Source organism: Poecile atricapillus, chromosome 4 (genome assembly GCF_030490865.1).
Source record: "Poecile atricapillus isolate bPoeAtr1 chromosome 4, bPoeAtr1.hap1, whole genome shotgun sequence".
Classification (NCBI taxonomy): Eukaryota; Metazoa; Chordata; class Aves; order Passeriformes; family Paridae; genus Poecile; species Poecile atricapillus.
The window spans coordinates 48818490-48842136 of record NC_081252.1 but is presented as its reverse complement, the minus strand read 5'-3'; the positions used below and the strand labels follow the sequence as shown (position 1 = coordinate 48842136).

General features: G+C 42.3%; 2 protein-coding genes across 2 annotated transcripts in view; one reads left to right on the top strand and one right to left on the bottom strand.

The window, feature by feature from the left end:
* PPAT (phosphoribosyl pyrophosphate amidotransferase) overlaps positions 1-3229 on the bottom strand; it is a 44684-nt gene extending 41455 nt beyond the window's left edge. The window contains exon 1 of the mRNA XM_058837218.1: positions 2902-3229. Coding sequence (XP_058693201.1) covers positions 2902-3029 — 128 coding nt within the window. The 5' untranslated portion in view covers positions 3030-3229. The remainder of the gene's footprint in view (positions 1-2901) is intronic.
* A 259-nt stretch (positions 3230-3488) lies between these two features.
* LOC131578500 (multifunctional protein ADE2) lies at positions 3489-13753 on the top strand. Its single transcript, XM_058837219.1, has 9 exons — positions 3489-3644; positions 4281-4478; positions 7300-7478; positions 8141-8320; positions 8411-8524; positions 10320-10403; positions 10507-10687; positions 11705-11863; positions 12527-13753. Exons 1-9 carry the CDS (start codon positions 3626-3628, stop codon positions 12691-12693), a joined length of 1281 nt encoding a protein of 426 aa, XP_058693202.1. The 5' UTR covers positions 3489-3625; the 3' UTR covers positions 12694-13753.
* The last annotated feature ends 9894 nt before the right edge of the window (positions 13754-23647 follow it).

Genomic DNA, 23647 nt, shown 5'->3' with positions numbered 1-23647 from the left:
CATAATAGTGAAATTACAAGTTTATTTTTTGTCTTTTATGATGAGGCTCCTGAACTTCGCTTACATATACACATCAATTTTTCACGCAGAACACTTTCAGTGAGTGAAGCAGCAAGCACCGCTCATACACACCACTGAACGCATGCTTAAATGTTCTGGTGGCTTGATTCAGCTCACAGAGTTTCAAGTTTTCAGCTGCAAATATCCCCAGTGAAGAAAATCTCTTCAGTGCCACAGTAATACAAATGATCAACTCATTCTTGGGCATTTATCAGAAACAGCAAAGTCCTTCACCTTGCTGCAACCAGCTGTATCAGAACACAAAGCACAAAGAATTTGTGCTGCCTGTTTTTGTGGCATCTAACAAATACTCTGGATTTTTACACATACAGGTAAGATTTCAAAGATTAGAAATTATAACATGTTCTCCTCTTTGTGGTCTAGGCATCTCAGAAATGAAGCTTGATACAATGCCATGCTTTAATATTCTGAATTTTAAAATCTGAGACAAATTAAGGGCCAAATTCTATATTTTGATTTATTGCACAGGACTAATTTGCTTACAGAAGAACTTGTTCATATGAAAATATGTAATCATTACATAAATATCCTTACTAATTTGAAGGTGATGTCTAAGGACTGTATTTTCTAGTGGCCAGTCAAATTTCTGTTAGTCACTCAGGCCTGAACTGGATGGCCCATTAATATTCACTATAATCTTTCATATTTACTTATTTTTAAAGGGCTATCGTTAAGAGACGTGTCTTCATTTTTAACTTTAAAACCATGGGCCTAATGAAGCCTACTGATTCAATAATGCTAAACTTTAACTGTGGTTTTCAAGAGACATTCCAAAAAGTAAAAAGAAGCTGTTATCCTTGGGATTATTATTGGATTGGGATGCCAGCTCTTCTACCCACTGTAATAGGAGAAATTCAAAGAGAGAAACATTAGCAAAGAAAATAGGAAGATTAATATCTCAGCTATTTACAGAATTTTATTGAGTGCTTGTAAAGGTACACCTAATGGAACCGATTGTTTCACTTTTAGATGTCAAATGCTTATGCCTTTAGGAAAGCATCCCTTACAAATTTTGACCATTACTGAGTTAGATCAGAATCAGAGGTAGTGCATATATGCCTCTAGGTGTGTAGCTTCCTGTAGAATTTGTGAATGTATGATGAATTTCAATCATAGTATAAGTATTGCTGTGTACAGTCGTGTCTTCCACAGGGGATATCTGATATTAAAAAGCTCAAGCAAATTAAATGTTTGTCAAGTGCCCATCAAAGAAAAAAAAACAATCAAACCACAAAACAAAGCATATTGAAAAGTCAAAAAAAAGTTGCAATGAAAACTGAGATAATAAGATGCAAAGTAATGAAAATACATCAATCATCTCATTTCTACCTAAAACACTCCAGTGTAACTGCAAGCACAAAGTAACATTATTTCCAGCCTCTTCACAGAAAAATGATGCAAGCCAAAATGAGACTACTGTTTCATTTTACATGAAAACCATAGCTTTGTTCCTGGGATTTTGGCTGTATCACTCCCAATAAAAACATTCTTTGGTGGACACTGGCAAATATGTATACCTGCAGCTGAATTATTAGGATATGAGAGTCAGTACGAATGCAGCATTTTATCAGGAAAAGTGTATGAAACTCTATTGTAACAAAAAGAAAATCTCCACGATTTCCTGTTGTTGGTCCAAAACCAATTTCAGAGCAACATTTTACATGCCTGTGACCTCAGAAATACAAAGAATATATTTTATCTATTCAGTGCACATGTACTTACCCATACCTGGGTAGCCCACCTACCTAGACTGTGAGGAATGTGTTTATTTCGCACACTTTTTTGCAGCTGTGAAGTCAGGCACAGTAAACAGGCTCAGCATGTACTCCTATATGTCCCTACTATAAAAGCTTGTGCGTGTCTGGCTGTGCATGTGTTCCCACAGGGAAGATATCCCTTTCTGGCACCACGGGGAAAATTATTGGTTAAGTCAGTCCATAACATTATTATTTTGAATACCAACCAAATGGGAGCAGAACCCAGACTTCATTCTGTAGTTCTGTATCCACATGGATTACTGTCAGGTCTGTTGTACACTGCCGTAAACATGTCAGGTAGAAGTTTTATTTTATCATGATAATGAATCTAAACCACTACCGCTAGTAGGAGCCTAAAAACGCTTAAGAACTGCTCCGTTTCGGCAGCCTCAGATTGTGTGACTTATACTTTTAAGGTGAGCATCTCGAGAATGACGGCCGGGCCTCGCCGCGACTCCGGCAGGAGGTCACCGCTCGGCGTGGCTGGGACGGGGCGGCAGACGCATCCCGCTGTGCGGAGCGTACCCCCCCGCCGCCCGGGGCTCATCCCCGCCGCTTGGGGCTCATCCCCGCCGCCCGGGGCTCATCCCGCCGCTTGGGGCTCATCCCCGCCGCTTGGGGCTCATCCCCGCCGCCCGGGGCTCATCCCGCCGCCCGGGGCTCATCCCCGCCGCGGGCTCCGCGCAGGGACGTGCAAATGCCCGGGCCAGTGGCGCAGCCCCGGCAGTGAGAGTGGATGCGACTCGGACGAGATGCTGCCGAGGTCCGAAGGCGTTCGACAGCTCTCCTTCGGCGGGACCGGCTCGGGAGGCAGGAGGCGGAGGGGTGTCCCTCCCGCTTCGCCGCCGGGATGCTGCCGGAGCTCTCCGCCGGGGCGGAGCGGAAGGGACCGGTCGGGACGCTCCCCTCCCTTCCCAGAGCGCTGCCGCCGCCGGAGACCCGAGGCCCTCCAGGCTGCACGTGTTGCTGCAGGGCCCCGAGCAGCCGCGGCGGCCCGGCCCGACACCGAGCCGCGTCCGGGCGGCCCCGTCCGGGCACGCCTCGCCCCCCGCGCCCCTCTTACCTGTGCTGCAGCCCCACCAGCCCCAGCGTGATCACATGGGGCACGTCCAGCTCCGTGGGCCACGCACCGGAGGCGATGCAGCCGAACACGCCGCACTCCTCCCGGATGCCCAGCTCCTCCAGCTCCATGGCGCGGGCAGCACGTGGTGGCGCGGCGGCCCCGCTCCCAGTCCCGGCCCCGCTCCAGCGGCTCCCGCGCGCTGCTGCCGGCGGCGCGCTCAGCCCACAACGCTGCTCCGCCCGGGGATCCCGGTGGCCCGCCGGGCGCCTCCCGCCCTCATTTACATACGGGGGGGCGACACCGCACCCCCGGCCCGCTCCGCCGCCTCGCCCGGCCCCGCCTCCCCTAGATTCCACTCTGCCCGCGACCCCGCCGGGCGCACCAGGCCGAGGGGATGTTTGCCCGCGGGGTGAGGGTGCGGGGGGCCGGGGGCCGGGCGCGGCGTGGCGCCGGCATTGGCCGGGCAGAGGGCCGGGGCCGTGTTTGCACGGGACGGGGGGGGGCAGTGGGGGGGGCGGTGATGCTGCCGTCCGGGGTTCGCTCGGGGGGCTCGGCGGGGCCGCCCCGCGGCGTAGGGCGGCGATTGGCGGGCGGTGTCGCTGCCCGCTGCCCGGGCTGCCCGCCCCTTCCGCCGGCCCCTTCTTACCCCGGCGGCCGAGCCCCGCGGCGTGCGCTCAGGCTCTCTCCTGTGCCCTAGGTGCCCGCGCCCGCTCCCGCCGCAGCCATGGCCCCCGCAGCATCAGGTAACCGGGCGGCCGTCGGGGGTGGGTCGGTCGGAGGTGCTGCTCTCGGGGATCCTGTGCCCGATCAGTGGGTTGGGGTGTAGGTGCTTGGGAACCAACTTTCTCCCGGCGTAGTTTTAATGTTTTGGGTTTTTTATTTATAATTTTTTCCCAGTACGTACTTGTTCGTGAGCGAGGGTGGGCACGGCTGTAGGAGAGGTGGCGGGGGCAGCTCCAGGCGCAGGATGCTGAGGGCGGCAGCCGCCCCGCGCCGCCGAGCTCCGGGATTGCCCCGAAGTCTGAAGGAAAAAAAAAATAAATAAAGCGTCGGGGCTCTTGGGCACCGCGCTCAGGCGGCAGCTCCCGGCTGCCCGCGGCCGTGGGGGCGGCTGGGGCACTGCCGGAGCTGCCCCGCTGCGGCTGGCGCGGCCCCCGGGGGCGCCGGGCGGAAGCTTTGAGCGGGACTTCGGGCCTCGCTGCTGGGGGGAACGTGGCCAAATCGCCCCGTGGGTCGGGGCTCAGGGACCGCAGCGCGGGGTCCTGCTGTATCCCCATGGATTCGAAGGTGGTGGCTCTGCGTGCGGAAGTAAACAAGTTTTTGCGATGCAAAAATGACTTTTTTTTGGTTTGTTTTGTTTCGTGTTTTTCTCCCTCTAGACCTGAAACTTGGCAAAAAAGTTAATGAAGGTAAAACGAAAGAAGTGTACGAGCTGCCAGATATCCCGGGATGTGTTCTCATGCAGTCAAAAGACCAAATAACGGCGGGAAATGCAGCCAGGAAGGACCGAATGGAAGGGAAGGCTGCCATTTCCAACACAACGACAAGCTGTGTGTTTCAGCTGCTTCAGGAAGCTGGTAAGTATTTTAAAGGTAGAGTATGTTCGTTTGTATGTTAGAGATATTATTACAAAACAGTATTTTTTATAAGAGAGTTTATAAGAGCCTTGAGGCTCTTGGGGATTCTTTAGTCTATTTTCTGTTAGCTTTTAATTATGCTTTTCTCTCTGGTACTTTAGAGCTGTGTGAGTGTGTGACTTGTTCATTTGGAACATGAGATTGTTTGCACTAATCTAGTGTTGCAGATAACTGCAGTAGTTTCTCCTGCTTTTTTGGACACGCCCCTAATCCTCTCTGCTTTTGTTAGTTCTTCCATCCCCTACATCTCCTTACCTGTAACTCTGGGCTGGACACATCTGCCTTGCTTTACTACGTCTGTATGCATAGAATGCACTACCATGCTATGTCTAGGCAATGTGAAATCTGTGTATATAAGAAGAAACATAAAATTAGTGTCTTTTCCCTCCTCGGTTGTGTGTTATAGTAGCATAAACTTCCTGTAAGCTTTGCACATAACACTTGCAAAGACCACATTGCAAAATACATTTATCAGTCTATATTGAATATATCAGGAGCATAATCTTTACTTTTAAAGATGCAAAGTATTTCTGATGCTAGCAGTGAGTTTCACAGAGTACGTAACTTAAGTCACTCATGTAAGTTTTGCACCACACTTCCAAAAATTAAGCCAGTAGCTTTGCTTTGAGAAAGCATTTTGAAGTGTCTTTCACTGAGTAGTTCGCAAGTTGCAAAGGAATTTGTGCTGGTGGTGAGTCTGCTAACAGTACTAGAATACAGGCACTAGTCAGCTTAACTAAGATTGCTTATAGCTGTGTGCTCCATATGCTTCAAAACATTTGCAAAGACTGCTTCAGGCAGCAGCTGAGTTGCTCTAGAATTTGTATTATCTGTTACAAGGTGTGGTGATAGCTCTCAAACAAACTGTGAAGTCCTAGCATATTTCATATGGGGAAGAGAAAGATGGGTTCTCTAGAGTTTTATCTTTGTCTCAGCCAGTATTTTAAGAACTGCTTACACAGAAATATATACCAAGTAATTCAGTGTAATCCTGAGTCACTGGCTTTCTTGGGAAGCCTGTTGTACATAAAGTGCTAAGAAGCCTCCTAGGTATTTGATGATATTTGCAATTTATTAAAACTTCTAATTTTTATTTAGGAGCAATTAGTGAGATGTTTTGCCTAATTCTTGAATGGCATTAGTTAAGACAACAATCAAAATAATTCATATCCTACAGATGTGCACTTGAAGTAGCCATTCCGTTGCTCTCTCAAAAATCCATGAGTGGCTTGTACTCCCACAAGTGCCATGGAAAAACGTGCAGAGTAAACTGCAGCTGCATTTTAAAGCAACAAAAGAACTTCCAGGGCTCTTCTCCAGTTTCCATATTTGAGTGGTGTAAATGCAGATAGTGGGAATGTCTTATTGTAGAGGGTGTTTGCTTGCCTTGCGCAACTCTTCTTTACCTACTCTTTCAGAGGTGATGATTTACGAAGTTCTGTTAAAGTTTCTCTCCCTTTTATAATAGAGCTAATGTCAGCCTAGCAAAAACACACATCTGCACTGATGAAAAATGTAGTAGTGAACCAAACAGGGGCCTAAATGTGCATTTGATTATTTAAATCATTTTGCCTTTGAAGGAAATGCACCAAACTTTGAAGAGTCAGTGTTCATATTTTAAGACTTTTTGTTTCTTCCTTTATGGTTCTGGAAGTGGAATGGAATAGAGCTGCTTGATTTGACTGAGTGCAGTTCCTTTGCCTTCTGTTTCTGGCAGAAGCCAATTGAGCTTGGCAGTTGTCTTGCTCTGGTAAGGTGTGCAAAGCAAAGCAACACAGGGTCCCCAAGCCAGGTGCAAAGGAGAGCTGCTTTACTGCAAAAACAGGCCTTTTTAAGCAGTCAGGCCTTTATCAGCTGCATAGTTTTAAATCATAACAAACATAATTCAACCAACCACAATGTGAATGCATGATGGTTATGTGACTTGTTTTTCTACCTCTGATTCGGTCACTTTCCCTTAGTCCTTTTCTACTTAGCCAAAGTAACAGGCTTGAGCCATGATTTTACAAGGTCTTCCTTTTGTAAGGTTTTACCTACATGAAACATTCAGGGAGAAAGTGAAGACTTCCCTCAAGAGTGAAATTTTAAAAAGAGCCGTTTTGCACTTAGAGTGCCGATCTGCATGTTGGCCGTCCCTGTTTAATATGGGGTCCGTCGTCTTACAATTATGTAAGAAGGTTGACTTGTTGCAGCAGGTTTGAGTGTACATGCTTCTGAATCTGTCTTTTTCCTAATTAATCATCAAGATCTAGTGTCCTAAATAACTTAGTTTGCGATGAAAGGGAGGACAAAGCCATTTTCTCTGCCCCATCTGCTTTTATTAAGCAAAGTAGTAGTAAAGACTGCTGTGCTCTGTTACTACTTTGAAAGGCTCCAATTACTATTCAGTCTATAATAAATCTTTTACCAGAGAACGTGGTTGGGTACTTGGTTGCTGCTAGTATTTTTTTTTTAGACAAACAAAAACATTGTGAAGGATAGACTTCATTTTTTAAGGTTCTGTGAGCAAAATTATTTTCAAGAATAGAGTTCTTAGTTACAAGTGAGTGCTATATGATAAAATTGGCAAAAATAATTACTTCAGGAAGATACTTGTCTTTTGCAAGGCTGGAATGGGCTTGCCCTGCAGAGATTCAGTGTGTCCCTTAAGTCTAGGGAAGAGCAATATTCAGATGTACTTAAAATTAGAGATGTTTGTGACTACTGTTTTAACTGTGGAGTATGCCTACTAATAGAACTAAGCTGCCATCTTTTTATTTAGGAATCAAAACAGCTTTTGTCAGGAAACAGAGTGACACAGCGTTCATAGCAGCTCACTGTGAAATGATCCCAGTTGAATGGGTGTGCAGAAGAATTGCTACTGGCTCTTTCCTCAAGAGAAACCCTGGTGTCAAAGAAGGATATAAGTTTTACCCACCCAAAATTGAGATGTTTTACAAGGTAGGTTTCCTGTCCTGTGATGTTCATCAAACTTAAGCAGAGCTAGGATTCTGTATTATCTCCTTTAATATGAAGACAGATAAAGCAAGTAGTGCTAGTGGCTGACCAGTCCTCTCACTATCAATAGTTTTGCCAGTCTCATGTTTTTTTGCATTCTTGTCCAATAGCTATTTTGTCCAATGTACATACAGTAGTGGCTTACAGTGCAATCAAAGAGTAACAAGCCAAACTGTACTTAAAATTAGAAAAATGTAGGTATAAGGGCTTTTTAGGCATAAGCTTAATGCATCAGTTGAAACAGGTATGTTGATATATTTGAAGAAATTAAAATAAACAGTACTTTCATGGTGAGGGTAAGTAGCTAGCTAGTCATTTAGGATTCTGAACTCCTTTGGGAATGCATGCTGAAAGATGTATCTGGTGAACTGTAATCTAAAGTGTTTGTGGTGTACCCTGTTGCTCTTAAAGATGGTCAGGTGTTACAGCAAGTGTTTTCAAAGTTACAGTAATTTTTTTAATGCTAATTATAAAATACTTGTTTGAAGCCTGTATTTGTTACTCGGAGGAAAAAAAAAACAACACAAAACCTTGTATCTTTTAATGGTTTTCCTCTTATAGCAAGCTTAAATTACATCATGTGTTTGTTCTGGTTTTCTTAACAGGATGATGCTAATAATGATCCACAGTGGTCTGAAGAGCAAATAATTGAAGCAAAATTCTGTTTTGCTGGACTTACTATTGGCCAGACTGAAGTGGATATTATGTCTCGTTCTACTCAAGCCATTTTTGAGATCCTGGAAAAAGCATGGCAGCCCCAAAACTGCACTCTTGTAGACCTGAAGGTATAAGAATTTAATTTCTCATTATCCTGGTTTTGACAGGAAAAATATCACTGTATAATTACTAAAATAGGATTCTTACTGTCTTTTTAGATTGAATTTGGTGTTAATGTGCTGACAAAAGAAATTGTTCTTGCTGATGTTATTGACAATGATTCATGGAGGCTGTGGCCAGCAGGAGATAGAAGCCAGCAGAAGGACAAACAGGTGCTGCTTTAATCTTTACCTTCTAAGTAAGCAGGGGTGAAGAATGAAGAAAGTCAAGCCTACAGTTTAACATCTGCTTTCAAAGTGGCTTTTTCTAGATGGTCTTACCTTGTTGCAGAGTAGTTTGTATGGTACCTTACCTCGTGTCCAAGCCTATTCTCATTAAATAGTTTTTCTGGTTTGTGGTAGAAAAAAATCCCCTGTATATATTCAGCTGGAATACCCAACAGCACTATTGACTGGAGCTATTGTGATGAAGTGTGGGATTTACAGGAATGATGAGGATTTCTGACTTGTGCAGATAATAATAAAATAATTGGATAACAGATTGGTGGGAAGAACAGAAACTTTGGTACCCAGGTCTGCCTTCAAGTTTCTCAGTTTATTCAGAGGGCTATCCTCTACTAGTAAGGATCTGGTGATACTTTGGAGGGAACTGCTGTGAGAATGCTTTTCTTATTTATTTTGGTTAACCATAAATTCAATAGTGTTACCTCCAAAAGTGTTACTAATAGGCTCTGCCCACATATGAGGCCTGCAAACAAGTTTGAAACAGAACTTGTCCTGTGTTTAAACTTACAGCATTTATACTTCCCAAGTATCATCATTACCAGATGACTAGTTATGAAGGAACAGGTTTGGGAATACTGTTGCCAGGAGTTTGTCATGGTTGTTGAGATTAGTAAGAGAGATCCTGTGAAAGTTTTGTAAGCCACAGGGGAAGATTTCAGTTTATGTGGGAGGAAGGGTATTAATTTTAAATTGGGAATCAAAACTGCTCTGCTGTTTACTTGACCTGAATTATGTAGTAGTATGTTTGAGTGAATTGCTCTTACAGTCCCCTAAAATAAGGTACATGATAACATCATGTAGAACCTAGATTGGTACAGTGCTACTGCAGACAATTGTGTCATTACAAATCCAATTTTAAAGAAGTATGTTTTTCCTGAAATTGTCAGTGTGGAAAGCTTCTAAAACCTGAATACCCTTGTGGCTGAAAGTCTTTAGTGTTGTAAATGGCCATAAATTGCAGAGTAGAAGGTTGTTTATGCCTAGAATTGCTAAAAACTAAATATTTCATTTGAGGTATAATAATAATAATTCTTATCAATTATGTTAGCAAAATTTGTCTTTCGTGTACCCAAACCACATTAACTTCATTTGCTGGTTTTAGCTGGGGTAGGGTTATTTTTCCTGACAATGGCTAATATAGGGCTGTGTTTAGCATTTGTGCTGAACACAAGGTTGATAATAAAAAGATGTTTTTGTTATTGCTGAGCAGGACTTAACACAGACCCCCAAGGCCTTTTCTGCTTTTGGTACTGCAACACTGGCAAGGAAGTTAGGGGTGCCTGGGAGGTTGGGAGAAGACACATCTGGGACAGGTGACCCCAGCTTACCAAAGGGATATTCCAGACCTTGTGACATCATATAAATACATATATATAAAGTGTGGAGAAAGGAAGGGGTTGTGGGGAGACATTTGGAGTTGATGGTGTTTCGTCTTTCCAAGTCATGGCTATGTGTGATGTGGCCCTGCTGTACTGGAGATGGCTGAACACCTGCCTGCCCATGGGAAGCAGTGCATGAATTCCTTGTTTTGTTTTGCTTGTGCGTGTAGCTTTTGCTTTGCATATTAAACTGTCTTTATTGCAACCCATGAGTTTTCTCAGTTCTACCTTTCAAATTCTCTCCCTGATCTTTGGTGGGGGAGTGAGTGAGAGGCTGTGTGGGGCTTGGCTGCTGGCTGGGGTTAAGCTACAACACTTCAATGCTTTTATTTTCCTTTCTTCAGTCCTATCGGGACCTGAAAGAAGTGACTCCTGAAGCACTGCAAATGGTTAAGAGAAACTTCGAATGGGTTTCAGAAAGAGTTGAGGTACCTGTTTTTATGAACAACACATCTAGACTTTGATAACTGTGTGCCTTGAATCCTGTTGACTGCTTTTATTTGCCTCCTCCCTCTCTACTCTTTTCTCTAGTTGCTTCTAAAAACAAAGAGCCAAGGTAGAGTTGTGGTGCTAATGGGATCTTCTTCTGACCTCAGTCACTGTGAAAAAATAAAAAAGGCATGTGCAACCTTTGGAATTCCTTGTGAATTAAGAGTGACCTCTGCTCACAAAGGGCCAGATGAAACACTGAGGATCAAAGCAGAATATGAAGGTAAATGCCAAGAAATACTGATTTGGGTTGACACAGCATCATGTTTCAGAATGATTTGGCAGCTTACAAGATGTATGTGGGGTTTTTCCATTTTTTATTAAACAGAACACCAAGCTGTTAGAATTGTGTTTCACACTTGCTAGTAGCATGACTGCTGTACCTAATTTTGGAGTAATGTATTTTTGGAGTAATGTATTGTCCTACTGCGCTGCCACAACTTCCATTACTCAAAGTCTAAGCTCTGCTTTTATCCCAGTATCAGAACTACTTTGCCCAAGCCCTGATTATGTTAATAGACTTATTGTAGCATCTTGCTGGTGATGCCAGAGTTTCTGAAACAAGGAAGAACAACAGTTTCTCTAGCTGACTGAATATTCTTAAGGGTTATATTAGGCAGATGTTCCCACTATTTTTTTCTGTTTGATGAAAATATTCTTGCTTACTACTTTAGATGCCATGAAAAAATACCATGAGATAAAGACACTTGCTTTAAATTACTCTGTTTGCCAAGAAGACTTAACATCTCTTCAAAAGTGTTTATAGCCTAACAGGAGATACAGGAATTATTTATTTCTGTGGGAGTATACACATTCTATGCATACCATTCCACTTGGTGAAACTATAAATGTGGTAACCATAGTTAAAACACTCACTTTGAGGTGAACTGTTTCAGATTTAAGGAGAGGAAGATTTAGAGATACCAGAGGTTTAATGGCTATATTTTCTACAAAGCTAAGCAGTGCCTCTTCCTCTGATACTGAGACTTCCCCTCAGAGGCAGAGTAAGAAATGCTAATTTCAGCTGTGGTAAACAGTAGCTGGGATTTAAGGATATAAGATTTTTAAAAGATATTTCTGTAAAGGAGGAAGTTGGACACAAAATGTTAGTGCCATGGAATGGAATGGAATTGAAAAGATAACTGCAAACATAATTGTGAATTGAGACAAAGTTCCCACAAAAGCAAGCGGTAGAGAACAAGGTGGATTGCTTATCTCTGAATGTCTTCGTCCCCACCAGGAGATGGAATCCCAACAGTGTTTGTTGCAGTAGCTGGCAGGAGCAATGGTTTGGGGCCAGTAATGTCTGGTAACACTGCTTACCCAGTTGTCAACTGCCCTCCACTCTCAGCTGACTGGGGTACTCAGGATGTGTGGTCCTCTCTCAGACTACCCAGTGGTAAGATGATCTTCAACTTACACTCTTGTTCTGATCTAACTCTAATTATTTAATTTTTGTTGTTGTTCTACTGCACACACATGGGGCAAAGCCTTGGAAAAGCAGCTGGATCGGTACCAAGCAAAGTCTGTGGAAATATGTCACATAGAGGCTTTTTGACTTCTTAATGGCAAAACCCCAATAGACAGAGCAAAGATTACATAGGATTAAATCATTTTAAAAAGGAAACCTTGGCTTATCCTTGCTAAAAATTTCATTTTGAAATAGAAAATAATATTAACGGGAATTTAGGTAATTGAATTTTGATGCATTTCCCTTATGATCAAAGATCAAATAGTATCTTTCTCAATGATCAGCGTAGGTAAATCTCAACTCTTAATTACTAAATTCAGTGCATTTTTACCTGTATGATTTTTCACTTTGTTAGTAATTTGAGTGGAGGCCCAGGAGTCAGTTACCTCTGTATAAGTGAGTCTTTTGGTGTAAAGTGTCACAAAACACTTGTGTTAAAAGTAATGGAACACATGACACTTCACTGGCTTTAAAACTGGATCATGTGTCTTCTGGAGGCTGAAACGAGCCTTGTCTTAAATTGTTCTTCAGAGAAAATGTTTTGTTTGACTATAAACTATGCTTTAGTAAATGGCATTTTCTTCTCTGCAGGTCTTAGCTGTCCTACTACTCTGTCACCTGAAGGAGCTGCCCAATTTGCTGCCCAGATATTTGGGTTAAACAATCATTTAGTGTGGGCCAAACTGCGATCAAACATGCTAAACACCTGGATCTCCTTGAAGCAGGCTGACAAAAAACTTAGGGAGTGCTCCTTGTAAGTCACACTAACAAGTAACTATTATTAGTTACACAATGATAATGGCGTGTGCATATTCATTCATATTAGGATTTACCTTTGGATGAGCTCAAAAGTCCTGCATCATTTCTTGCAGAAGAAAGCATTGTTAGAGCAGAATAGGAAGTCTGTTGTCATCCTTCCCTTGTGTATTTTTTTAATATAACAACTAAGTAGAGATGGGGAAGTAGTATTTTAGGTGTCTCTTTCTGTCGCTCCAGAATGGTGCTGTTCTGCTTTTTAGTCTATACTGTTAACTACAGACTATGTCAAGAGAATGATTTGGTGCGATCTAAATAGAATTCAAGTAGTCTTTTGCATTTCTGTAACAGTAACATTCTTCCATAGTATTAATGTATGTCTTGAACCTTACTAACTGAACTGGACTGCTGACTAAAGCCAGTGTTGATGCTGTTCTGCTTGCAATGATGGTATGCTTTCTTTAGCAATAAAATGAAAACATATACTGTATTAATAGGAAAAGAGTGTGTAAAAATGTTTTAAGAGCCTGAAATAAATACATGCCTTATTTAAAAAATGTATATACATACATGTATCTTTTTAAAAAATATGTGTGTGTATATTTACCCCATTGATACATTTTGGAATGATGTGGTGAAGTTGACACCAATTTGCTTGTTCATAACAAGCTATAAATACAAATGGCTTGAGTGACCTGTAACTTGGCTTGTTGCCTGTTTGCTCTAACTCTTGCCTAGCTCAGGCTTTGTTCTTTTAAATACTAGGCAGATCTGCCTTCAGTAGTTCTGTAGGGCCTATGATGCTATTGGACTGTCTTCATACACTTAAATAACTGTAGCTATTCTGTGTCTATATTTCCTCACTCTACTTCTGTGGAAATTTTATGGAACTGAACAGGGGAACAAGTACTAAAGCAACAAACTTCTGGGGGGAAATCTAAGCATGACTTTGTCTTTGCACACACCGGTCTTCTGAGTAGGTAACATTCTAACAAATATGCAATTATTCAAAGTATGTAACACCTATGCTTTTACAATTATAAATAAACTATTGAATGCAAATCTGCTTCATGGACATTTATTAAGTACACTCAAAAGTTGCTGTCAGCTGTGGTAACTTCAGAACCTCAAATTAGGTAATAATCTTGTAAGAAGCTTATGCACTAAAACCTGCATGGAACACTGTTAGGTGACAGCCTCCTGAAGGATACTATGCTACTTGATTGTCTCAGGAGTGTTGTTTTGTTCCTGAAGTACTCCTCTGTGGTAGGTCAGGCTTGCCCTGCAGTATGAGTAACTGGATTGAATGTTGCTGCTGGCCTTCACAGGCACTGACCACATCTTATGTCTGTCTGTATAGAAGAGGTCTAAGCAGTTCTCCTGGATGCAAGGGTTTAAAATTGGTCAAAGCGTACCCTAAAGCAAAAGAACTGTAACTCTTTTCTTAAGTATTAGGGCAGTTGCTCTTCTAATGAATCTCTAAATGAAATATCAGTAATAGTGAGGATTAGTGAAGAAAAGAGGGTAAAATTCCTTTGTGGCAGGATCTGGGTGAAGACATTTAATCTATCATTAGCAAATTTGCAGATAATGTCAAGTTGGGCTGGCATGTTGATCTGATGGAGGAGAGGGCTCTGCAGAGGGCTCTAGAGAGGCTGGATTGATGGGCTAGGGCCAGTGGTATGAGGTTCAGCAGTACCAAGTGCTGGGTTCTACACTTTGGCCACACTAACCCCAGGCAGCGCTATAGGCTGTGGGCAGAGGGGCTGGAAAGCTGTCAGAAAAGGACCTGGGGGTGCTGGTCAACAGCAGCTGGACATGAACTGGGAGTGTGCCCAGGTGGCCAAGAAGGCCAATGGCAGCCTGACCTGTATCAGCAATAGTGTAACCACTAAGACTGGGGCAGTGCTGATCCTCCTGCACTGATACAGCTGCAGCTCGAGTGCTGTGTCCAGTTCTGGGCCCTGACTAAAAAGGACGTGGAGATACTGGCACATGTCCAGGGAAGGGCAACAAGGCTCATGAAGGATGTAGAAAACATGTCTTGTGGGGAACTGGGTTTGTTTACCCTGGAGAAAGCTCAGGAGGGACCTCACTGCCCTCTACAACTCCCTGAAAGGAGGCTGTAGTGGGGAGGGGTTCGGTCTCTCCTGCTGGGCCTGCAGTGAGAGGACAAGAGGAGATGGCTGTAGAAGTAAGGCCCGGCGCTTGGAAGATATCAGAATGTAACGCAAAGATAGTAACCCCCCCTCCTGCAATTAGCCAATAGCACCTAGCTGTGATGAAAGCAGATGGGAGTAACACAGTGAACCTAGGTTATAAAATGTCAAATTCTCCAGCAATAAACGCCATTTTTGCCATCCATCACATTGGTGTCTGTGGGTAATGGACCGAGTGGCCAGGGGGGGCCACTGTGCTGTTCCTTGAACCAGGGTGTTTGCCTTGCTTAAAAGACAACAGATGGCATTGGAATAGGTTGCCTGGGGTGGTGGAGTCACCATCCCTGGAGGTGGTTCTGGGTGATAAGGTTTAATGGTTTAGGGATTGCAGTGATAGTGCTGGGTGGATGGTTGGACTGGTTGGATGTGCTGGATCTTAAGGGTCTCTTCCAGACTAGATGATTCTATATTTGTGCAAGCACTGACTTTGAAGTAAAGATCCTCAGGACTGTGGGATTTTTTTAGCAAGAAAACTATTTACCAAGTTAGTACTTGCCTGCATACTTGCGGAGGCACATCTGAAAGCATGCTGACATCTCCTGACAAGACACCGATGTTAACTTCGACTAGCAGAATTAATGGGTGAAGAGTCTATGCTCTTTTGTTGGCTTGGGTGAGTGAATCGTCTTATCTTGTAATCAGACAAGTACCAGTGACAAAAACTGAAGGAGATTGCAGCGTTTCTTCCTCCTGGTGGCAGCAGTCTGCTCACTCAGCTGCACAACAATACACAACCTGAGGGTGAAGTTACACAACAGGTGAAGGTATTTCCTATTCCACCCTACCCAGCACTACACTGGGTGTTGGCTCTGATGGATAATCAACCTGGCAAGCTTACTAGCCACCTGACCACCCTAGCACCATGCTGGGATACACAGCTACAGCCAGCCGCTGGTGTCTCTTCAGCCCTTAGAGCTGTGCTGTCTCTAGTCTTCCCCTATGCAATAACAATTAGTAACAGATGATGATTTGAGTGTTAATACCTGAAATACTCTGTTTGGTCTCTAGATACTTTACTCAAATTACTTTCATCCCAATTATGCTAACTTCATTTGTAAAATTGTGCCAATTTATGTGAGGCATGAGCATGCTAAGTGCTTTAGTTGCCATAGAGATGGTCATTCCTCAGCTTTTGGATGGGGTGGGTTGTTTGGGGGGGTTTTTGTGCAGTCTCTATTGAACTCTCTAGTTGCAAATCCGTGCTTGAGCAGTTGCCTTGCACAGAAGCACCAGGACAGAGCAGCTGACTTTTAACAGTGTGCTGCTGTGATCAGCAGACAAAACCTGCAAAGTCTGTCGTATCTGCAAGGGTCTTCTCTAGCTGCCCTAAAGGTCAGCTCTTTAGTTTAGCTGAAACTTCCTCATAAAGCCTTTTTGCTGTGAAATGAAAATACTTTCCCCTTGATTCAGCATTACAACTATTACATTGATGCAATAAACTGAAAATTTCTCCAGTGACAAATTGCTCTTGTACCACTTGTGCTTTTTCAGTCCAATTTTTAAAAACTATCCTAATAAATTCATGAATAAAGAAGTGCTTTTATCTTTACATAAACTATTACACGGAGCAGCTAGTGAAGTTTATTTGTAGTTGGTAAATTGAGTTGGAACACCTGTAATTATAGTATTTTAAGCACCTGCTGTGGAACCTAGGCCCCTGAATTAGATCATGTCCTAGTTAGCAGTTACCTGCTTAACAGTAAATGTTCTTTAAAGGTATCAGCAAAGAACTGTTCAGACTTAGCAGAGGGAAGTGCTGAGGGCAGAACTTCTTTTATGTCCTGCAATGCTTCAGGTACAGGTGAGTGGCAGCTGGTGCTCAGCCTTGCTAACATAATTTCATTTCCACAAAAAAGCTACACCCAAGAAACCCTCATTTTGTAAAAGTGAGGAAAAATCAGTTACGGCTCCTACAGGTTTGTTCTCCATCCACAGCTCAAAGGTTAAAGCATCTGTCCAGAACACTGAAGGTATGTTCTTAATATCTGCTGCTCGTGGGGAGCTGTAAAAGTGAATTGAAGGCCTAGGAGAGAAAGTACTTCAGACTTCTTGGGGATAGCATTAAGACATCCCTGTTTTAAACTAATTCATACCTAAAAAAAAAAGTCATGATTGTTCCCCCACTGGAGTGGCCATTAGGCTTTTCTTACAGCCTAAGTCATTTCTTTAGCACTGCAACTTAATTGTGAAATAGTGGTGGAAATTCTGAGCCAGGTTTTAAAATCAGAGGTGCCAGTTGCACTGTATTTGGATTGTGTTGCAGTTGGCATAGCCTATGCATTTTCAGATGACTTCCTGTTCAAAACGTGAGAACAATAGCTTTATGGGCTCAGGCAAAAATAAAGTGTAAATGCTGTTGGAACACTCAACACTTGTTTCAAACTATTTACTAGAGGAGAAAGTTACAGAAGTTTCATCAAGGATTAATTTAAAAAGAAAAAAGCAAACAAAAACAATCACCAGAAAACTCCAATACAAACCTGGAATTTCCTGCAGAGCTGAAGTGCCTCTAGAATTGTATTGCAGTCCCAGATCCCTGTTCCACTTGTGATCTAAATGTGTGCATTCAAACCTCCTCACTGTTGCTGTGCAATGGCTACCTGGGTGAGAGGGACCTAAAGCCACTTAAGCATCTCCTCTTGCACTTTTGCGTAAGCATTTTAGATCCTCACAGGGCAAACTAGCTTTTTACTAATCAGCCTTATCAGGATACACAAAGTTAGGGTTCCAGTTGGGACCTCAAAGCACATCTATCCACACAAAACCTGACATGCACTCTACATGTTACAACAGCCACCCTGGTTATAAGCAATTTGATTCCCTTGCTACTGGAGGAAAGGACAAAACATAACCTTTCCCTCAGTTCTTAGAAGAGTGTTTTAACCACCGCAGGCATGAAGAGATCTGTGGGAAGGGAAGATCTTGATCCCCCCCTTTCCCCCACACTGTCTGTTTGTTTCCTTTAGTAACTGCAAGCGAGCTTGCCTCTAGAGCTTTGGGTTTCTGCCTTGGGAGTCTTGTAGCAGGCCTCAGACAGGTCCTGTTACCTTTTTTCTGTATGGCTATGAAATGTCAGTTCAGCTACAGTGGGAAGCTTTCCATTGGACAAGATTTACTTCCTGAAGGGTATTCCCTGAGTGCAAAGGTAATCTTAGACAGACTTCTTGTTCCCTGTGGGAGGCAAAATTCAAAACTTCTTTAGGAAGGAGTGAAGATGCATTTGCAGAGAAGTTGGTAAAAGAATGAACTGTAACAGCTTTTCTCTCTCTCTCTCCTCCTGATGACAGATGTCATCACCAGTAGGAGGATATCTTCACAGAAAAATCGTAACAAAAACAAGCAGCCAGAAGCTCAACGGATGCTTGTGAATATCAAGCATTAAATTCAAGTCTTTTCCAACAACAGAGCTTTTCACAGACAATGGGCTGTCATTCACTTGGTGCTTCCCAGACCCCAGGATTTCATCCAGCAGGCAGCTGGAGCATCTGGTGAATGGGTCTGATATGCTGGCAGAGGAAAGAGGATGGGATGTGGCCCCCACAAGCAACCCTCAGTCAGAACCAAGTGAGGTCTGATGCAAGAGGGGAAAAAAGAATGAAGAAAACAAGAAAAAAAAAGAAACATTGCCCCTCCCCTTATAGCACTGTCAGGGAAAAGCTAGTAGCCCACTTTGCCAAGCCCTTTCTATAGCTCTTTATGCTGATAAAAACGTTTTGAGGTAACAGACCAGAAAGCTCTTAAGCACAAGGAACCAACACTCACTCAAATAGATAACAGAATTAAGATGCCAAGCTCCAGAGAATTTGTATGGATTGCAAAGTGACTGTATTTCTCTGAATATGGCATAGCCTCTGGTTTCCCGTTACATCATTTCCCTTTTCTAACACTAAACATCTACAAAATGGCCAGTTTCATAGCTAGAACAGGTTTGTATTCAGTATGCTTTAAAAGGTATTTCCAATGTAAGTCATCCTTCCAACTTATTTACCAAACAAAACCAAACCCCTCAACTGGAATTGTGAAGACTTCTTTACAAACTGCTTTCTAACACTCAAAACATTTTGTCCTAGTGTCATAAAGTTCCTTTACCTTTAAGAAAGTTAAAGTTGCTGGGGTCTCCTGGGAGTCTTTTCTCTTGACCAATTATCGGTCATTGCTGAGAATTGACAGCAGTTTTAGCCAGTGAAAAGTAGAATCAACTTGTGAACCCCACCTTAAAGTGTACACCCAGAAGTCTGTAGGGCTTCTTTGTTTCCTGGTTGTGAAGAGTGGCGGAGCTCCGGCTGGCCTCTCGTTCTCTGCCCAGGCCATGCGGCCTGGGTGGGGGGGGCTGAGCTGGGCCTGCCGTTCTCCCGGCCGGGAGATGGGGGCCGGCGGGGGCTTGCCCCGGGCTGAGCCGGGCCAGGCCGGTTCCTGGCTTAGCTGCAGGTTTTGCTGTAATAGAATTTACTAGGAAACTGCCGAGTAAAGAAGAAAAGCTCTGGACCTGCGGCAGGCTGAGACAGCAACTACACTGCAAAGCAGCCATGAAAAATCTTCTATCAAAAACAGCTTCAGCTGCTGCTCCGGCAGAAATCACAGAACCATCTACAAAGCCTGGGCAAGATTTTAACTCTTTCTTATCCAGATGAAACTTGCAGATTAATCTTTTCATCCAGAGAGAGAAAAGGAAAGGAATCAACATGAAAAGAGACTTTATAAACTACTAGTGGCAAGAAAGAAAAGAGACTTCAAGAAAGGTAGAGAATTAAGGAGATGCTTTAATTAAGCTGAAATATCTTTCTGTTAAAACTATGGAAATGGACAATGAAGTCTTGAGAAAAACCCCTTTAATTCATAATAGAGTATGGAGAGGAATAAGGTGTTCAAAGTGTAAATTTAAGTAATAAGTGAAGTAATTGTGGTATAGTGAAGTGCTGAGAAATTTGAAGCCTTGAGAGGCAATGAGAAAAACTGTTTCTTAGTGAAGCTCACAGAAGCAGATGAAGAATACTTTTTTGCCTTTGACTAACTTATCCTTAAAAATGCTATCTTCAAACTCATGACCCATAACACATTTCAGAGTGATGTGGAATGGGAGGGGTGGGCTTTAATAACAGTAGCTCTGAGCAGCTGATATCAGAGAAACGAGAAACTATAACAAAAATAGTTTTCTTGTGACAAACTCCATAAATTAACAGAAAGGAACTTCTGTTTCTCTACAGAAATTGAGGAAAAGACTATGAAAAGAATTAGAACTGTTTAAACCATCAAAATTATACAGTTTTTGTCTCTGTTGTCATGTAAACAAAGGAATAGTGAGCAGTGAGAAATGAAAAGGTTTTTTCTAAAAGTTTATTCTGGTGTTCTTATTCTTGTAGTTTGTCAATAAACTCCTCTTTATTCCTTTTAAGTTTTATACCTGGTTTGCTCTTATTTTAATCCATATCTCACAGCAGAAAAATAATAATTCTTCTTTCCCCCTTGTTTGTTAATTACTGGTTCAAAACCACGACACCTAGAGAGCCTGTCACATCCCTGTCACTCTGAAAACTCAGCTTCTGAGCTTGCTGACATGGTTTTCTAAAGACCTTCCCAGGACAGTAACTGTAAACATAGATATGTGTACATTCTTTCTGTTACACGTCTTGTGATGGGCATCTCTCATGGCCAGTGCTGTGAGAAAGTGTTATCCTGACCATCCAAACCCTGGCCGTGGTCAGAAACCTATAAATCCTGGGAGGAAAAATAAACTCTCTTTCTTTCACCACACCTCGACCTGTGTCCGTGTGATCTATTCATCTTCAGCAGCAACACATCCCCATAGGCATTTCTGACTCAAATTTAACTACATCACTTCTACAATCAAGAATGTTAATTTTTTTTTAAATCCATGGTGAAATCTTGCTACTTGTCTTTGCTGGTAAAAGCAGTTGCAGTCATGAGCAGACAGGAAAGCATGACTTTGACAAAATTCATAAAAAACAAGGCTCAGTGGACTGTTTTGTTTTGGTAAAGGCCTTAGAATATCTTACATCCTATGATTAAGCATTTTACAGCTTTAGGATTTTTGGGTTTTTTAATTGGAGAAAAGCACATAAATGGAAGGAAAATGGATGGATTTCAGTGTGATACCACAGATACTATGTTCCTTAAACAGATATTTCATCTACTAAGTGGAAAGCCTTCCCCTTACAAATCCAGTTGTAGAAAGCCAGGTCTTTACAGTCGAAGTCAGTACTGACAAAACAACATCTCAGCTTTGGTGAGGTGCAGGCCAGGCAGATGTGGTTTGTCCCTGCCTCAGTATCAAGGGCACAGAGCCTGGTCCTGTGGGGCTCCCTCGTGCTGGTCTCCAGGACTCAGCTGTGCAGGTAACTCTACCCTGTCTCATTTGTAATTAATGTTAGTGAGTCTAAAGCACAACTTTAATATCTAGCAGATAATTACCTCACCCCACAAGTTCTCTGATGCAGAGTTCTAAGGAATGGGTTAGAACACCTGATGACCAAGTTTTGTAAGGTATTTAGCAATGTTTGAACCTGGCCTCATCTTTCATGGGGTTTAGAACAAACATCTTTCTACTAATGTTCTAACATCTCTTCAAGTTTCACTCCCATCAACATATCTTACAGTCATCTTTCCACATTGTCCTTAAAGAAACTTAAGGCCAGTAAAAGGCCCACAAAGAAACAATTTGCTAGAATGAATGTGACAAATACTTGCCAATTGCCAAAAGAAAAATCAAGTAAGATGGAGAATTATGGAGTTACCATTTCATACCAAGAAAACTGAAGTTTCTAAACCTAATGCTCATCAGTGCTTATCTAGGGCAGCAAGCTGTTACAAGAAATGACATTTGGTAAAAGGCTGGAGGTAAATATTAATCATAAATTAAGAATTTCAGTGAGATCTCTGGCCATAATTTAACAAAACTGGGAAGAAGTCCTTGCCAAAACACACATCACTTCCAGGCAAATATTCTTGAGTATGGTGACTCCTCCCCATCCCACTGAAGTTTATGAGCTCTCTCTTATTAATATATGTGCAATCCGATTCACTGTATAGCTATTTATGGATCACCAATCTCTTGAGACGCATCTAATTTTGTTCTCATGCTTACACAAAGAACCATTCTACATCAACTTGTCAATTTTATGACTGAACAAAGAAGGCACAATCTCATAAATAAAGTGCCCCAATAATAATTTAGGGTAGCTCTTGTTGGCTGGTCCAAGAGTGCTGCCCAGAAAAGGAGACTCCCTTAAATATGACAGAAAATGAAAGGTTGACTCTTTTGTTGACTGTTGCTCATCATCAGATGTAAGACTAATCATTAATGGCATTGTACCTTGTCTAGACAAGAGGTGAGCTTTCCCCTTTTCCCTTTTGCTCAAGTCTAGATCACTTGCATTCCATTCAGGCTTAATTATATTGATTTTGAACCTTACTGTAACAATATAAGATAATCAAACTTAGTCCTTAGCCAGCTGCTGTTTTATTGTTTGATAGCTAAAGGACCCATGCTGTGTGATGGGCAACAGGAGGGGATGAAAATTTAAAGGATAACTTTAAGAAAGTACTCCCCAAATTCAAAATACAATGTACAAAGTACAGCATGGTACTCTCTCCAACCTATTTACTGAAAGGGCTTTGCAAATGTTGAGTTTGTTGTTCTGCCCCACTGTAACTGCACAAAAATGACACATTCTGGTACACAAAGTATTCACTTAAAGTTCCAATTTGAGAAACCCCTTAAAAATCTTTCCAATCTCAATTTTCTATCATTCCCAAGAGTACCTATATTAATCACATCTGTAGAACGGTTACTGAAGAGTGATACTTATAATTAGTCTTAATGCAGCATTTGTTAAACACAGTGAAATTGCTTTTTATATTGTTGTTATTTTTCTTCAGTAAAGTTTTGTCTTGCATAGTTTACACAGTTCCAGAAGTAAAACTCCATTATGCACAGGGCACTTCAACCAAATTGACACTTGCATTTTTACTGTATTAAGAAGTCATGGAAACTTATAAAGACACATCTTTTAGCAGACTACGGAATACTCCATTTCAAACTCAAGCTTTCGGTAAGAAATTAAAAAAAAATTACCACTAGTTTATTTGGGTATTTCAAGTCTGGCTACAGGAACTTTTCACTGCCAAGGGAAAAAAGTCCTGCCACCTGCATTCTTAAGAAGAAAGATCATGGCCATAGAAAGATTACATTTCTAAGGTTATAGCATATGGAAGTGCAAAAATAGAGGATTCCCTTTCTTCTTTTATTATGCATATAAAGCTTCCCAAATGTTCACCCAGAACTTTACTTGCACCCTAAAGGGGAAATTTACTCTAGATAGAAACTGATATTGGAAGATGATCCAGCAGATTTTGGACTGCCTGTAAAATCTCCACCCTTCAACTCCAGAAGAGAACTAGGCCCGACTATCTGACCAGCAAGTCAGTGAAACACCTCACTGCTCTGCAAGGACAGTTTCCTACAACTTTTAAGTTTTGCAAAATGCAAACTTCATACCTGATTTAAACAAAAAGTAGAAAGAATAGCAGGACACCAGGAAAAAACTTGTCTGACCAGTAATCAGTCTGAGACAGGTACTATAATCAGAAACAGATTATGAACATAACGTCATGAAGTGCTCACAACCTTGACATAGGTTAAATAGAAGCTTCTGGATTTACTTAAGATCCCAGAATGGAAGCATATGAAAAAGGAAATTGATTTAAAGTTTCTGACAAA